General features: G+C 29.7%; 1 protein-coding gene across 1 annotated transcript; it reads left to right on the top strand.

Annotated features, from left to right (window-relative positions):
• Positions 1 to 3: 3 nt before the first annotated feature.
• LOC135928825 (kinectin-like) lies at positions 4 to 16,392 on the top strand. The gene is made up of 11 exons (XM_065465289.1): positions 4 to 28; positions 4,245 to 4,358; positions 4,582 to 4,683; positions 4,725 to 4,903; positions 9,172 to 9,625; positions 9,657 to 12,787; positions 12,829 to 12,859; positions 12,897 to 14,143; positions 14,179 to 14,242; positions 14,289 to 15,811; positions 15,847 to 16,392. Exons 1-11 carry the CDS (start codon positions 4 to 6, stop codon positions 16,390 to 16,392), a joined length of 7,416 nt encoding a protein of 2,471 aa, XP_065321361.1.
• Positions 16,393 to 19,436: the final 3,044 nt, after the last annotated feature.

Raw genomic sequence — 19,436 nt, 5'->3', positions numbered from 1 at the left:
ACTATGTCCTGTTTAACTCTTAAACAAGGTAAATCAGTCTTCTCTTTATTCTCACTTCTTATTATCTTATTCGTTATTTTGTTTTTCTCACGGACATTTTCAAACTAAGACCACCAATTATAATCAGGACCTATCTTTTCAATGTCATTCCAACCTAAAATAGGCTCTATCTTTAGTGTCGTAATCCATAACTTTACCTCCTTATTTATATATAACAATTTTATCACATCAAAACCTAGAATTTTAACCATGCTACGGTCTAATTGTCTAATCTTTATTCTCTTTGCAATGAATCTTTCTTTTGGAAAATATTTATTAAAATCTTTTACACTATCCAATAAAAAACCTATCTCTGCTTCCTCAACCTTTATCTTGACTCTCGGACATTTATTTTTCATTAAAAAATCCTCTAATTTAATTTTTCGTACATCTACACCCGTTGAACCTTTTATTCTATATATTTCAAAATTCCTACTTTCTATCTTTATATTTCTCTCTTTACCTATACTTTTATTATCATTATTCAAATTATAATTATCAATATTAAAACACTCATTATCATCACCGGATTTATCATTAACATTACAATACTTATTCTTACTTGAACTAAAATTATCAACATTAGAAAAATTATTATCATTACCAAATTTATCATTATAATTAAAATATTTATTCTTACCTGAATTAAAATTATCAACCTTAGAAAAATTATTATCATTACAAAATTTATCATTAAAATTAAAATATTTATTCTTACCTGAATTAAAATTATCAACCTTAGAAAAATTATTATCATTACAAAATTTATCATTAAAATTAAAATATTTATTCTTACCTGAATTAAAATTATCAACATTAGAAAAATTATTATCATTACAAAATTTATCATTAAAATTAAAATATTTATTCTTACCTGAATTAAAATTATCATCCTTAGAAAAATTATTATCATTACAAAATTTATCATTAAAATAAAAATATTTATTCTTACCTGAATTAAAATTATCAACCTTAGAAAAATTATTATCATTACAAAATTTATCATTCAAAATAAAATATTTATTACCTGAATTAAAATTATCAACATTAGAAAAATTATTATCATTACAAAATTTATCATTAAAATTAAAATATTTCTCTCTTAGTCATTTATGCAATTTTCTTGTGTGTGTCCTTCTTGGGCACAATTATTGCACCTTACAATTGAATTGTTTACTCTGCAACTTATAGCCACATGGCCATTCTTGCCACACCTCGCACATCTTAGATTCTTCGTTATCTCACACTGGCGCGACATGTGGCCCGGCTGACCACAACTATAGCAAATTATCTGTCTGTAATTATCCGTTCGTATGAAGTTGTTTATATTTCTTTTCTTATCTTCCTCTCTTAATATATTCTTAATATTTTCTAACTCTTTAATCTCTATCTTAACGTAAGTCTTATTTCTTCCTATAATTAAACCTAACGTGAAACTTAAAATTAGCAACAAAAATATAATTATACTTATATTTTCAAGTATTAAACTTTATAAATTTATTTGCGTAATATACATTAAAGTGTACTCAATAACCACTTGATTAAAATAATTTTAACTAATCTTAAACAATTAAATATATATAAACATACGAATAAAACCAATACAAAGATCCAAAATTTATATAACATCAATAAGAAAACCGACAAAAATTTATATATATTTATTTTATCTTTTTTTTTTTACCTAGTTCCAATGTATAATTAGACTGACCTTCGATCTTCTAAAGCCTGGATCAATCACTGTAAGGCACCACTGTACCAATATGGGATTGATATTTATATTTCTGAGGCTAGTGGGAGAGACTGAACATAATGCAATATATATAAATTATTGAATTTGGTAATCTTACTGAATACCCAAAAATGATTCTCTTTTATTTCAAATCTTTTTATTTTATTCCACTTTTAATATACCAAAAAAATTATAATTTCGTAAAAATTCATAATAAAAGTAAGTAATCAAAAATTATATATTTCTTTTTCAACTATAATCTAAAATATTCATATTCATAGACATTTTTAAAATAATTATATTTATTTGCATACGATGAAAGTTCATTTATATAAATTTGAATACCACCAAATTAAGAAGGGCTCAATTAAATATATATTTGCATACAACAATAATAATATTCTTATTTAATATATTATTTATTATGGCATTGACTGGCCAGAAAAACAACTTTCACATCATCTAGTTCATAAACTAATATAGATAGAGCTTTGATTCAAATTTTATTTTACTGATAAATAATTGGATATAAAATTTGTTTGGTTAAACTCAAATTCTAATACCCTTTTTTCAAAAAATCAAAAATGGCTATTCATGAAACGTTTCCCCTACTCTCTGGAATATATTTCTGATCAAATCCAATGATGCAAATTTAAAAATTGCCCATTAAAATCGATAGAATATGAATCGTTCCCTAAATAACAATATATATGAGATGATAATAATTTTCATATTCCAATACAGCATATATGAGATGATAATAAAAAAATATATATATTATGTATCCTTTTAGATTACATCATTTATTATTAATAAAATTAAAGCCTATAACAATCTGTTTAATGTTTATAAATTCAAATATTTCCTTTAATTTTTTTTTAGATTTCTATTCAAATTCAATAAAATTATATATGTTAGTTTCTTATTCCGAGGTTTAACTTGGTGTGGCTATCTATTCGCCAGCATTACATTAACTTTGCAGTAAGATTTTGAGAGTAATGCATTAGCTGAAAATTTTCAGTAATGGCTTGATGAGTAATTATTTTATTACGAAATTTAAGTTAATATATGTCTTACAGAGAAAATTATTATTAAAGGAAATTTTTAAAAATTTTGGGCTGGATTTTAGAGAGAAAAATGGACAGAGCCCTGCAAATTAAAATATTTTTTAGCCCAAGTCAAGTCAAATTTTTTAATTAATTTGAATCTTTATCCCGACTTGAAATTTTTATTTATATAAAATCCCTAAACCTTGTCCAAATTTTTTATTTTAGGTTTTTATTTTTAAAATATGCTTTATCCTTTACCACAATAATCCAATTTAAATTAACTTATATTGATTTTGGAAAAAAATAATCATTAAGAAAATTAAAAAATTTATATCTTTGCAAACCCGAGCTCGGTCTGGCTGGTTTAAAAAAAAATGTAAGCAAGCGTCCAGCTTCGATTATGGAAAATTTTAGGCTCAAGATCAGGAACTCAGACCAGTTCGAACCTATTTGCATGTCTCTAGAGTAGGATCTCGGTTTAGATTCTCAAAGTTATTTTTTAAAGTTTAGACTAGATAAGAGCTTATACAAAATTCTTTGAAATGGGTTGAGGTATCGACCAAAAACCATAAATTTTTAAAAATTGTAACTTATCCCAATCATATTAAAATTGGAATCAATGAAATAAAAATATGTTTTTACTTTTAATATATAATATTGAAATGTTAACCTTGATTTCATTACCAAAATTTAAAGTTAAAAAAAAAATAAATAACACTATAGGAAAATATCATATTACACAAATTTGATTCAACATAACCTTATACCATATTGTCGAATTTATCTAATGTAACTTTCAATGTTAAAATTAGATATAGATGTTTGCATAAATATATCAAATTTCTATATACCTTTTAAGGTTGGAAAAATTCCAATTATAACAAATTTTAGAAAGGTTTGTCGAATTTTATTAAAGTATAAAAAAATTTCAAATTAATATTAGTTGCATTAAACTTCTTTTTTTTTCATCACTAAATTTCAATTATATAATGCGCTCAAGTTTCCTAGTAACAATTTATATTTATTAGATGAAGACTACTAATAACAATTTTTATAGGTCCTTATTATTTTATTGACCTTTGCGACCAACTATGGACTGGGTTTCATATCTGGTAAGAAAAATAATATTTTCATTGATATTTACTTGATCGATTTATTTTTTCCCACTCCATCATAATATTAGACTCGTTAAAGAATTTTTAAGGTATTAAATAATCTTACTATAAATATTTTAATTAAAGAACATTTAATTTAATTAATTGTAACTTATTGAGGATGTAAGAAATTTGATGATTTGTTTGTAGCCAAGAAAAATTAAATACGTAAGTTTTACTCTCTCTTCAGGGACCAATAGCTAAATATTGGAGTACTTCATTAGACTAGTTTATGAATAAAAAAGTAATTTTACAATTCTGAAATAATAGGTGTTCCCATTGTTGGCCGTAAACTATTACAAAACTGTTTATTGTCCGGAGGAAGAGATAATATATATTTAAATGAAGAAATAGCTCAATCCATACCTATATTATTCAAGCACAGTAAAATTAAATAAAATATACATTATTTATTATTTAAAATACATTTTTAAAAAATTGCTCTCTCATCTGATCCGAAATTCATATTATCAAGTTTTAGGAGATCTAATAAAAATTTGAAAATGATGGTCAGTAGAAATAAGAAATTTGAATCAGTTGCTGGCCCTACATGATTTAATATAATATCATTATATAATATTTAATAGTTATTTTTTTATATATTAAGAGATTCCTACGGACGTACAATTTTTTTCGGTCAGAAAGCCAACTAGGGAATCTGTGTGCAATTTTGAAATGCTTTTTCATCTACCACCCATTTATGTGATAGGTAAATACATATTTTATGACTTAATTCCTATTAAAATAAAGGTGTAAGAATTCCAACAACTACTATTATAGTTTCTACCAGCAATTTGACGGTAGAATATGATAGGAAAGGACTAACCGTAGTTGTACGAAGAGAATTACCCGATATCGGAATCTATAGAAGATTTAGATTTTATGTTAGAAATTTAGCGAAATCGGCAGTTCTTAATATAGACTTTGAGGTTAATTATTTAGTGTTAATATTTATGTTTTTAAAAATTAAACTATCTTTAAAAATATCACCTTGAATATTTATGTTGAATAGGTCAGATTGGGAATATAAACAAAATTTTTGAATTTCTAAATTCAATTCCAATCATAACATAAGTTAAAAATTTAATATACAAATAACCTCTAATATAATGCGTTTTAATTTATTGAATAATCGAGAAATTAAGGAAGGGATAATAAATATTGCAAATAGAAAGGATAATAGTAGAGTGAGTTGTTGATAATACTTATAAAATCTATCAAAACATATTGATCCAAATCCAAGATCTGTCAATACAGATAAAATAAATATATTTATAAAATTTTATTAAAGATACTATGCGTTATAAAAACAATCAATTTTCAATAAATAAATTTTTGTGTTATATAATTATTAACCAATATTACCAAATACATTTTGGTTTCTGATAAATAAAAACACTTGAAAAGGTGTAGTCTTGGACATAATGCCGTAATCGTAGAGTATATCCAATTATATTGCACTTTTTATTTAAACATCAGTTACATTTTATTTCACATATCATTATCAGAGCATCTCTTAGAGCATATATATATATAAACCGTTTTAAATATAATTTCCAGTTGATGGATATATATAAAAGAAACAATAAGAGAAAAAATTATTTAACTTTAAGTTAGTAAAAAATCAAAATGTGAATGTTATTTTTAGTTAATAGATTCTAAATTGATAAAAATAATATAAAAATTATTTTAAGTTAATGGTGACTTAGATGCAGGACCGTGGCAAGGAAATTCCAGCTGAGGGGGGCAGTTGCTTACATGGGGGGCACTATTTTTCTAAAATAAGACATATAATTATGAATTCATAGAAATTATTTGATATTTTTTATTAAAAATTTGCAGATGGATTTGAATACAAAATAATAATATAGTATAAATATATAAAATAATACTATAATATAATACGATGATTTTTATTTTTAAATTTTAACATAACTGCATTAAAAGATAAATACCGTGTTATTTTTTTCATAAGCCATTAATACTAAATTTTGTTTAAGTTGATCTTTCATCGATTCTCTAGTGCTCGATAGAACTCTTTAGTGTAAAATATGAAACCTCACAAGAAGCCGGGTCCAATGATGATGGCTGCTAAATAGCATTTATACAATTCTTTAAATGCAAGATGATATTTTTTTTATACATAATATTTGGGACATTTTTTTCAAAATTATGTGTTTCTTTAACTTATGGTGTTATTTATTCTTTTGTTGTTAATTTCATGATATAAAGTTTTTATATTTAAGTTAATGAGACTATTTTATCTTATATAAAATAATCAGGGTATATGTATTAACACGAGAAGATTAAAATCATCTTGAGTAAGTCTATCTAAAAAACGATCAACAAAATAATCAATAATTTTATAATAATTCTTGTTTAAAGAACTTTAATTGGAGACTTTTTCACAATCAAATTGTAATTTAGTTTTAACTGAAAAATCTTGAAAATTTGTAGGCTTTTTACGTGCCCATGATAAAAAAATTTTTGGGTGGGAAGGGGTGGAGGGGGGGAGGGTGAAATTGTTAAGTCTTTTAGCCTTAATTTTAATATAATCAAAAGAATTATCATCGCTTCTTTTATTTTTATATTGATCGTGGAATCAATACAATTTTTACCATCCACTAGATTAGTACCTACTGACTGTGGATACAAATTTAGTGGATCTATTGTTATTAAAATCTCATAATGTCTAACGTAATTTATATTTATGCATTGAGATACCAGAGGCTTTGACAGTAAAAACCTCTGAGTAGAAATGTAAAATAATTTCAGCAATAACCTCAAAATTCTCATATTCGAGGTTTCTAAATGACCAGTTCACATCTTTTAAGTGTATTGACCTGTATATTTAAAGGATACGTTAAAATGTCTAAAAAAATATACCATGCATTAGATAAATTACAAAGTAAGTCTCGGATATCTGCGTCAGAGTCTATGATATTTACGTAAAGAAGAGTAAAGAGATAATTATTATTAAAGACAAAATATTTAAAAAAAAATTTTTATTGTATAGTGCCAAAAACCAGCAAAATCAATTTAATAATAGATTTATGAATATTTATGAAAAAAATCTGTACGAAAATATTAAGGATGCTCTCCACCATGAGGTTTTATAAATAATGTAAATCGTAAGGAATTTTGGAATAACATTAATTGATGCCATAAGAATATTTACATAAAGAGGAAGTGCGGAAGTAAATGAAAAAAATTATACGATATAATCAAACTATCTACGAAAAGTTAAACAAGTGTAGATAAAAGAGAAATTATTAATTTTGATATGATCCCATATTTTTTTAAAGCTTACTAAAATTCAAATAATGTCGGTTGTATCTCACTCTATTCTCGAATTTGGTTAATTACATGATTAGCTAAATCTATAAAAAAATTTTTACTAGTTATATAAATAACGCTCTGTTTAAATTTTTTAACAACCAGCTGCCTGTAAAAATTCCATAATATTTTTCCAACATAACATTTGCTACATATTTTAAAATAGTAATTTTATAATGAAAAATTCCATAAGAAGGCTTTAGAATCCACGTTTATTGAAGATTATATTTGAAATATATAAAAATATTAATTGAATTTGGTACTCATTCAATTTTACATCTTTGAAATATTACCAATTACTTATTTAAATCTACAAAATAATATTCATATATAATTATCCAAACTTTAGCTCTTTCATCTCGTATGTCTTTTTAAACAAAGTTCTTAGGCTGAACTTTTCTGATCCTTTTTATATAATAATTGTTATAATTGCAAATTATGACAGGACAACTATAAATTGAGAGAATCATATGATTACAAGCATTTTTTATAAAAACATATATTTTAAATTATTTAATTTTCTAATTTTTTGCTAGTATACATAATAATTACATTATTTCATATAACAACTTGTCCAGTTTAAGGCTAGGATCTTATAACCAATAGGTTATAACGGAATGTGCCTTAATAAGTTTCTTAACAGTAATCGAACTACTAGAAATAAATTATTAAAAATAGTTAACTGAACCTATACATTTCTCAAACCGGTTTAAAATAGTTTAGATTACCATTCAAAACCATATATTTGTTAAGCAACACATTCCCATTGGAGTTTTTAGCATTTTTGTAGAGTTGATTTTAAATTTGCTATTGATTTTGTAACTTCGAAAAACGTAAGTAAGTTAGATTTTTTTGTAATATCTTAATGTTATTTTCTCTTGCTTTATTGTGTCTAAGATTTGAACTTCTAGAATACCTACCCCTTTATAACTTCCTGCACTCCAACTCCCTTCTAAATTAAACCAAAAAATAGAAATCCAAATTAAATTTAATATAAATATATAAAAAACTCTCAAAAATCTTTATTATTTTTCTAATAGGAGGCTTTATAATTTTAAGCAGTGGAACATTAAAATCCGTAACTTCGTAGAAAACGATTTAGCCATATTATAGCACTTAAACATATGTAATTATCAACGATAGGAGTTTAAATCAGAAGCGAATAGTGTACTTTTAATGCCCGCTACTGTTTATTTTATTTTAAAATTCTTATCGTAAAATGAGAACCTTAAAAGAGGAATCTGAGTTGGGATGATTCAAATATCAGTTGAAAAATATAATTTGGGTATTATTTTCTTAACCAATTTTTAATGCATTACATTATGCATTTGCAATTTAAATGTATTAAAATAATATTAACTAAAATGATAAGCAAAATGATTTATAAAATCTTTTAAAATTTTATTTTAAGATGAATGTGATTTTAAATGGAGTTTAAACAAGATGACATTAGATTTATTTTTAAATCGATAAAAAAAATAAAATTTTTAAAAAATATATATAAATATATTTTTAAGGTAAATGATAAATTAAATGGTATGAAAAATTAAATAGTTTTATATTTAAATGCAGAATTATGGTAGTTAAATAAACATTAAAATATTTATTGAAATTCGTTTTTTATAATAAAAATTATATATAGGTCTAATCCTTCTTTACCAAATCTTAAATATATCTAAATTTTAAAAAGTAATTTCATTACATTACACTATTGAAAATATATAAAAAAAATATAAGATTTAAATTGATTAATAAAATATTAATGAAATAATATTAGAAAAAATTTAATATATTAATGAAATTTTAATATAAAAAAATAATTAAACAAATGAAATATAAATATTTTTAAATTAATATTTAGACTATAATTGGAAATCCGGCTGAAGTATCTGAAGGAGAAATAAATTATGTTAATGGAGGAATACCAACTGCTCTTGACAGTAACACTCCTAGAAATAGGAAACCAAGAAGTACAAGAACCCCTGAAACGTCCAAAACAACCAGAACACCGAAAACGACTAGAACCCCTAAATCAACTACAAATCCCAAAACAACTAGAACCCCTAAAAATACTAGAACTTCTACAACTACGCGAACATTGAAAACAACGAAAACTCCCAAAACAACTAGAACTCCTACAACTACACGAACATTGAAAACAACGAAAACTCCCAAAACAACTAGAACTCCGACAACTACACGAACATTGAAAACAACGAAAACTCCCAAAACAACGAGAACACACAAAATAAGTAGAAGGAGGAAAACTACCAGCCAGAGAACTACTGAAAGCCAAAGAACAACCCAAAGTCAAAGTACTACAGAAGGTAAACGAACTACCCAAAGTCAAAGAACTACTGAAAGTCAGAGAACTACTGAAAGTCAGAGAACTACTGAAAGTCAGAGAACTACTGAAAGTCAGAGAACTACTGAAAGCCAAAGAACTACTGAGAGCCAAAGAACTACCGAAAGTCAGAGAACTACCCAAAGTCAAAGAACTACTGAAAGCCAGAGAACTACCCAAAGTCAAAGAACTACTGAAAGCCAAAGAACTACACAAAGTCAAAGAACTACTGAAAGCCAGAGAACAACTCAAAGTCAAAGAACTACTGAAAGCCAAAGAACTACACAAAGTCAAAGAACTACTGAAAGCCAAAGAACTACTGAAAGTCAGAGAACTACTCAAAGCCAACGAACTACTGAAAGCCAAAGAACTACACAAAGTCAAAGAACTACTGAAAGTCAGAGAACTACTCAAAGCCAACGAACTACTGAAAGCCAGAGAACTACTCAAAGTCAAGGAACTACAGAAAGCCAAAGAACAACTCAAAGTCAAAGAACTACTGAAAGCCAAAGAACAACTCAAAGTCAAAGAACTACAGAAAGCCAACGAACTACCCAAAGTCAAAGAACTACAGAAAGTCAAAGAACTACTGAAAGCCAGAGAACTACTGAAAGCCAAAGAACTACACAAAGTCAAAGAACTACTGAAAGTCAGAGAACTACTCAAAGCCAACGAACTACTGAAAGCCAAAGAACTACTGAAAGCCAAAGAACAACCCAAAGTCTACGAACTACTGAAAGCCAGAGAACAACTCAAAGCCAACGAACTACTGAAAGCCAAAGAACTACACAAAGTCAAAGAACTACTGAAAGTCAGAGAACTACTCAAAGCCAACGAACTACTGAAAGCCAGAGAACTACTCAAAGTCAAGGAACTACAGAAAGCCAAAGAACAACTCAAAGTCAAAGAACTACTGAAAGTCAAAGAACCACTGAAAGCCAGAGAACTACTGAAAGCCAAAGAACAACTCAAAGTCAAAGAACTACTGAAAGTCAGAGAACTACCCAAAGTCAACGAACTACAGAAAGCCAGAGAACTACTGAAAGCCAAAGAACTACCGAAAGTCAAAGAACTACCCAAAGTCAAAGAACTACTGAAAGTCAAAGAACTACTGAAAGCCAAAGAACAACTCAAAGTCAAAGAACTACTGAAAGTCAGAGAACTACTCAGAGCCAACGAACTACTGAAAGCCAGAGAACTACTCAAAGTCAAGGAACTACAGAAAGCCAAAGAACAACTCAAAGTCAAAGAACTACTGAAAGCCAAAGAACAACTCAAAGTCAAAGAACTACAGAAAGCCAACGAACTACCCAAAGTCAAAGAACTACAGAAAGTCAAAGAACTACTGAAAGCCAGAGAACTACTGAAAGCCAAAGAACTACACAAAGTCAAAGAACTACTGAAAGTCAGAGAACTACTCAAAGCCAACGAACTACTGAAAGCCAAAGAACTACTGAAAGCCAAAGAACAACCCAAAGTCTACGAACTACTGAAAGCCAGAGAACAACTCAAAGTCAAAGAACTACTGAAAGCCAAAGAACTACACAAAGTCAAAGAACTACTGAAAGCCAAAGAACTACACAGAGTCAAAGAACTACTGAAAGTCAGAGAACTACTCAAAGCCAACGAACTACTGAAAGCCAAAGAACTACACAAAGTCAAAGAACTACTGAAAGTCAGAGAACTACTCAAAGCCAACGAACTACTGAAAGTCAAAGAACAACTCAAAGTCAACGAACTACTGAAAGCCAGAGAACAACTCAAAGTCAAAGAACTACTGAAAGCCAAAGAACTACACAGAGTCAAAGAACTACTGAAAGCCAAAGAACTACTGAAAGTCAACGAACAACTGAAAGCCAAAGAACAACTCAAAGTCAAAGAACTACTGAAAGCCAAAGAACTACACAAAGTCAAAGAACTACTGAAAGCCAAAGAACTACACAGAGTCAAAGAACTACTGAAAGTCAGAGAACTACTCAAAGCCAACGAACTACTGAAAGCCAAAGAACTACACAAAGTCAAAGAACTACCCAAAGTCAAAGAACTACAGAAAGTCAGAGAACTACAGAAAGTCAGAGAACTACCCAAAGTCAACGAACTACTGAAAGCCAAAGAACTACTGAAAGCCAAAGAACTACCGATAGCCAGAGAACTACCCAAAGTCAAAGAACTACTGAAAGCCAAAGAACTACAGAAAGCCAACGAACTACTGAAAGCCAGAGAACAACACAAACTCAAAGAACTACTGAAAGCCAGAGAACTACCCAAAGTCAAAGAACTACAGAAAATCAGAGAACTACTGAAAGTCAGCGAACTACTGAAAGCCAGAGAACAACTGAAAGTCAGAGAACTACTCAAAGCCAACGAACTACTGAAAGCCAAAGAACTACTGAAAGCCAACGAACTACTGAAAGCCAAAGAACTACCCAAAGTCAAAGAACTACTGAAAGTCAGCGAACTACCCAAAGCCAAAGAACCACTGAAAGCCAAAGAACTACTGGAAGCCAAAGGACTACCCAAAGTCAAAGAACTACTGAAAGTCAGCGAACTACTGAAAGCCAGAGAACAACTGAAAGTCAGAGAACTACTCAAAGCCAAAGAACTACTGAAAGCCAACGAACTACAGAAAGCCAACGAACTACTGAAAGCCAAAGAACTACTCAAAGTCAAAGAACTACTGAAAGTCAGCGAACTACTGAAAGCCAGAGAACTACTGAAAGTCAGAGAACTACTCAAAGCCAACGAACTACTGAAAGCCAAAGAACTACTGAAAGCCGAAGAACTACCCAAAGTCAAAGAACTACTGAAAGTCAGCGAACTACTGAAAGCCAGAGAACTACCCAAAGTCAAAGAACTACTGAAAGCCAAAGAACCACTGAAAGCCAAAGAACTACTGAAAGCCAAAGGACTACCCAAAGTCAAAGAACTACTGAAAGCCAAAGAACAACTCAAAGTCAAAGAACTACTGAAAGTCAGAGAACTACTCAAAGCCAACGAACTACTGAAAGCCAGAGAACTACTCAAAGTCAAGGAACTACAGAAAGCCAAAGAACAACTCAAAGTCAAAGAACTACTGAAAGCCAAAGAACTACTCAAAGTCAAAGAACTACAGAAAGCCAACGAACTACCCAAAGTCAAAGAACTACTGAAAGTCAAAGAACTACTGAAAGCCAGAGAACTACTGAAAGCCAAAGAACAACTCAAAGTCAAAGAACTACAGAAAGCCAACGAACTACCCTAAGTCAAAGAACTACTGAAAGCCAAAGAACTACCGAAAGCCAGAGAACTACTCAAAGTCAAAGAACTACTGAAAGCCAAAGAACTACACAAAGTCAAAGAACTACTGAAAGTCAGAGAACTACTCAAAGCCAACGAACTACTGAAAGCCAAAGAACTACCGAAAGCCAGAGAACTACACAAAGTCAAAGAACTACTGAAAGTCAGAGAACTACTGAAAGCCAACGAACTACTGAAAGCCAGAGAACGACACAAAGTCAAAGAACTACTGAAAGCCAGAGAACTACTCAAAGCCAAAGAACAACCGAAAGCCAGAGAACTACCCAAAGTCAAAGAACTACAGAAAGCCAGAGAACTACCCAAAGTCAAAGAACTACTGAAAGCCAGAGAACTACCCAAAGTCAAAGAACTACTGAAAGCCAAAGAACAACTCAAAGTCAAAGAACTACAGAAAGCCAACGAACTACCCTTAGCCAAAGAACTACGGAAAGTCAGAGAACTACTCAAAGCCAAAGAACAACTGAAAGCCAAAGAACTACTGAAAGCCAAAGAACTACACAAAGTCAAAGAACTACTGAAAGTCAGAGAACTACTCAAAGCCAACGAACTACTGAAAGCCAAAGAACTACTGAAAGCCAAAGAACTACCGAAAGCCAGAGAACTACCCAAAGTCAAAGAACTACTGAAAGCCAAAGAACTACAGAGAGCCAACGAACTACTGAAAGCCAGAGAACAACAGAAAGTCAAAAAACTACTGAAAGCCAGAGAACTACCCAAAGTCAAAGAACTACAGAAAGTCAGAGAACTACCCAAAGTCAACGAACTACTGAAAGCCAAAGAACTACCGAAAGCCAGAGAACTACCCAAAGTCAAAGAACTACTGAAAGCCAACGAACTACTGAAAGCCAGAGAACTACACAAAGTCAAAGAACGACTGAAAGCCAGAGAACTACCCAAAGCCAAAGAACTACAGAAAGCCAAAGAACTACAGAAAGTCAACGAACTACGGAAAGCCAAAGAACAACTCAAAGTCAACGAACTACAGAAAGCCAGAGAACTACAGAAAGCCAAAGAACTACTCAAAGTCAGAGAACTACTGAAAGCCAGAGAACTACCCAAAGTCAACGAACAACTGAAAGTCAAAGAACAACACAAAGTCAAAGAACTACTGAAAGTCAAAGAACTACCCAAAGTCAGAGAACTACTGAAAGCCAAAGAACTACCCAAAGTCAGAGAACAACACAAAGTCAAAGTACTACTGAAAGCCAACGAACTACCTTAAGTCAGAGAACTACTGAAAGCCAAAAAACTACACAAAGTCAACGAACTACTGAAAGCCAAAGAACTACTGGTAGCCTAAGAACTACTAAACGACATAGAACTACAAGAACATTAAGTACTACTAGAACTCCAAGTACCACGAGAACTCCTAGTACCACCAGAACTCCGAGTACTACTAGAAGGCATAGATCAAGAAGGAGACGAAGAACTACTAGGAGAAAAAGAACTACCCAAAGTCAACGAACCACTGAAAGCCAACGAACTACTGAAAGTCAAAGAACAACTGAAAGCGAAAGAACTACCCAAAGTCAGAGAACTACTGAAAGCCAGAGAACTACTCAAAGTCAGAGAACTACTGAAAGCCAACGAACTACTGAAAGCCAACGAACGACACAAAGTCAAAGAACTACAGAAAGCCAAAGAACTACTGAAAGTCAACGAACTACTGAAAGCCAACGAACTACTGAAAGCCAGAGAACAACACAAAGTCAAAGAACTACTGAAAGCCAGAGAACTACCCAAAGTCAAAGAACTACAGAAAGTCAGAGAACTACAGAAAGTCAGAGAACTACCCAAAGTCAACGAACTACTGAAAGCCAAAGAACTACTGAAAGCCAAAGAACTACAGAAAGCCAACGAACTACTGAAAGCCAGAGAACTACCCAAAGTCAAAGAACTACTGAAAGCCAAAGAACTACAGAAAGCCAACGAACTACTGAAAGCCAGAGAACAACACAAAGTCAAAGAACTACTGAAAGCCAGAGAACTACCCAAAGTCAAAGAACTACAGAAAGTCAGAGAACTACCCAAAGTCAAAGAACTACTGAAAGTCAGCGAACTACTGAAAGCCAGAGAACAACTGAAAGTCAGAGAACTACTCAAAGCCAACGAACTACTGAAAGCCAAAGAACTACTGAAAGCCAACGAACTACTGAAAGCCAAAGAACTACCCAAAGTCAAAGAACTACTGAAAGTCAGCGAACTACTGAAAGCCAGAGAACTACCCAAAGCCAAAGAACCACTGAAAGCCAAAGAACTACTGGAAGCCAAAGGACTACCCAAAGTCAAAGAACTACTGAAAGTCAGCGAACTACTGAAAGCCAGAGAACAACTGAAAGTCAGAGAACTACTCAAAGCCAAAGAACTACTGAAAGCCAACGAACTACAGAAAGCCAACGAACTACTGAAAGCCAAAGAACTACTCAAAGTCAAAGAACTACTGAAAGTCAGCGAACTACTGAAAGCCAGAGAACTACTGAAAGTCAGAGAACTACTCAAAGCCAACGAACTACTGAAAGCCAAAGAACTACTGAAAGCCAACGAACTACTGAAAGCCAAAGAACTACCCAAAGTCAAAGAACTACTGAAAGCCAGAGAACTACCCAAAGTCAAAGAACTACTGAAAGCCAAAGAACCACTGAAAGCCAAAGAACTACTGAAAGCCAAAGGACTACCCAAAGTCAAAGAACTACTGAAAGCCAACGTACTACTGAAAGCCAAAGAACTACCGAAAGTCAAAGAACTACCCAAAGTCAAAGAACTACTGAGAGCCAACGAACAACTGAAAGCCAGAGAACCACCCAAAGTCAGAGAACTACTGAAAGTCAACGAACTACTGAAAGCCAAAGAACTACCCAAAGTCAACGAACTACTGAAAGCCAAAGAACTACCGAGAGCCAACGAACAACTGAAATTCAAAATATTACTCAAAGTCACCTAACTACTGAAAGTCAAAGAACTACCCAAAGTCAAAGAACTACCCAAAGTCAAAGAACTACCCAAAGTCAAAGAACTACTGAAAGTCAAAGAACTACTGAAAGCCAGAGAACTACCCAAAGTCAAAAACCTACTGAAATCCAAAATACTACGCAAAGTCAACGAACTACTGAAAGTCAAAGAACTACCCAAAGTCAAAGAACTACTCAAAGTCAACGAACGACTGAAAGCCAAAGAACAACGGAAAGTCAACGAACTACTGAAAGCCAGAGAACTACCCAAAGTCAAAGACCTACTGAAATCCAAAATACTACGCAAAGTCAACGAACGACTGAAAGCCAAAGAACTACACAAAGTCAACGAACTACACAAAGTCAACGAACTACACAAAGTCAAAGAACTACTGTAAGCCCAACAACTATCACCACTACCAAACCTACGACTACTAAACTACCTACGACTACACTACCAAAGACTACCATATCAATACCTGCATTCGAATGAAACCTGAGGCTATAGAATAAATAACATCGAAACTATTACCATATATATATGTATCATTTTAATTTTGAAATTATTGGAAAATTTAATTTTTTTTACTTAATATCATAAATATAATTTATTTTCATCATATTTTAGCTTTAATAACATTAATTTTTAATAATATATTATTATTTAGACCAATAAAATTTTCTTATAACTATATTTTCATATAAATTATCAACCATTATATTATATTTGATATTATAATATATTTACTCTATATAGTTTATTTTGCCAATCCCGTAATATTAAACGAATGTGTAATAAATAAGTGACAAAGTTTCTCTTTATTTTAAATAATTAATTGACCTAACCCAAAAGGAGAGAAATCTGTTATGTCTTCTTAAAAATCAGAGTTGTTAAAAGATCCTTTTTCTAAATGTATAAAATGTTATCTAGATCCAGATACAACTCTAAAAAGTTGATACCGATACATTTTTTAAACGTATCTATACACTGATACAATTTTTATTATATAAGCTTTGCATAAACCTATATTAGGATTCTATTGTGAAAATGCATGAAATGATTACTGACTCGATATCGCATTTATCAAAATATAACTAAGATAATTTTTAAATTTAATATAATATATGAAAATATATGATTAAATGATTATAAATAATTATTGGATTTCAGTAATAAAATATTTTCAAAATTTTTGTCATTAAGGCACCTCGTTTATCTGTAAAGACATTTTTAACTACATTAAAAAGTCTTTCTACCAGGGCGCTTGAAGGGATTGTGTTATATTTTATGAATAACAATTTTATATCAGGATATTTTTTAAAAATACTAAAATCTCGACATTCATTTTTAAAAAAATTATTTAAAATTTGTTGAGTATCAAAATTTAAATGATTATCAACAATCATATTTGCTGCTGTTGGGTACTGAAGAAAATCGGATATTAAATTATTTTTTGCAATTAATTGAAAACCTTGAAAGTTAATCAACCAATCTTTGTATTTATTTATTTTTTCATTAACAGTGGTTGATTTTTTCTCTTAAAATATAAAATTACAATTGTAAACATTTATTTAGTATCTATAATCTTAAATGTTTTACAATGTTGCAAGTTGAGGTAATAACTGTAATTTTCGTATTTTTTAGTAAATATGGCAAAAATTTTACCATCAAAGATTTGTTTTCTTTATTTTGAGATATTATTTTAAAATATGCTCTATAAATTGGCTATGGAAAAACAATGTCTGAAATGATGATGCTTCATTGATTATTACTTCTTCCTCTTCACAATTAATATTAATCTAAAATTTTTAAAATTAGTATAAAATTAACCAATTTCATTGAAAATAAAAATGGCAGATTCCTTGAGTTGCATTGTATATCAAAATTAGCCTGGTTTACTGACATAATATTTAATGAATATTTTTATATATTTTTTTGTATATAAGTTTTAATATTATATATATATATATAATAATTTGTTTAATATATATATATATATATTTAAATTATATGCTCATATTAAATATTTAATATACATATTTTATTAATAATCATAAAAAATATTAATTTGAGTATTTTTAGATTTAAAATAGATTTATTTATTTCAAAAAAATTATCTATATTAGGTGACGTTTTTTAATAGGGTGTCTCGTTTGGTATAAACGTTATCATTAGTCTATAAAGTTGTCCATTGGATTCAGTCAAATTAATATATGGCCAATTCAACTTGAAGCTAGAGTATACAATAGCTGTTTAATACCCAGAAAGTAATTTAATATTATTACAATTCTTAAATAATATCTTATGGTTAGTTGAAACATACCATGCTTGGACTATGCAAGAAAATCAACTTTCACACAAACTCATCTAGCTCAAATTACCTTTAAATGTTTTCTCAGGTTGGAGCTACTAGCCTACAGCTAAATTTATACACCAAAGGAAAAGGAAATTCCATATAATCATTTTCCAAGGATCTCGATATGATCTGTACATTATCTTAATATTAATCTCTATTGTAGATTTTAATTTTTTGAAAACTAGATTTATAATGCATATTTTTAAATATTAATTTCTAAATAAAATAAAATTATATGATTTTAAAATTAATTATATAAATATATTTTAATAATTTTTATGTGTATTTTTTATAGAAAATTATTTATAAATTAGTAGCCAGCTACTATCGCTATTTTTTTTTAAATGTAGCTTTCTAAAGCTACCGCTCCTGAAAAAAATATAGAGAACAAAAGTGTAAATCATGCAAAATATACTATTAATAAAATCATAAGGAAAAGGATTATAAAAAATTAAGGATATGCTTAGGTTTGATATATCATTTTTTTTAATTTAAAAATTTTCAGGGGGCTCTTATAATTTTTAGGGAGCGCAAGCCCCTACACTTCCTCTCCCCCCCCCCCCAATGACGCTATTGAATATGATAAATCCTAGGATGAGATGGTTTAGGTCTCACCTCTTTCCTATTAAACATATTTTAAAGTAGGTTAAAATTTTACTGCTTTGATTCTTCAACTCAAAATAAGAATTGTATGTAACTCCGTGTTAATTGCAATTATATCGAAAATACATTTGTAAACTATGTCCCAGGTTATAATAGACAAGATTCCATTTAATGGTTTACCCAAGGTTGCTAAGATGGACCTGCTCCCCGAAATGCTTATCATATAACACGGATAAATGTTTCGAAACCTATGATACTCATGGCCGACTCTAGAATTTAGTGGCCGGATCTTATTTTCCTTATAAAGTGCTTGTACCTGAATTATTAAATTTCTCGAAGAGAACCCTATAAAAAGTTTTATAGCCACAAGAACAATACCATTAAAAAATTGAAAAATATATTAGTCTAAAATTTATTTAGGAATAATATTTCTTTATATATATATATAAGAATTTCGGCAATTTTTACGTACCGATCATTCTAGTTATAATAACACCGGATAGGAATGTATAAATATATATATATATAATAAAATTATCAAATATTTTAAGAAAAATAAAATGGCGGAATGTGGATT

This window comes from Gordionus sp. m RMFG-2023, chromosome 4 (genome assembly GCF_954871325.1).
Source record: "Gordionus sp. m RMFG-2023 chromosome 4, tfGorSpeb1-WG-v2, whole genome shotgun sequence".
Taxonomy (NCBI): Eukaryota; Metazoa; Nematomorpha; class Gordioida; order Chordodea; family Parachordodidae; genus Gordionus; species Gordionus sp. m RMFG-2023.
This window is presented reverse-complemented; position numbering and strand designations above follow the sequence as displayed.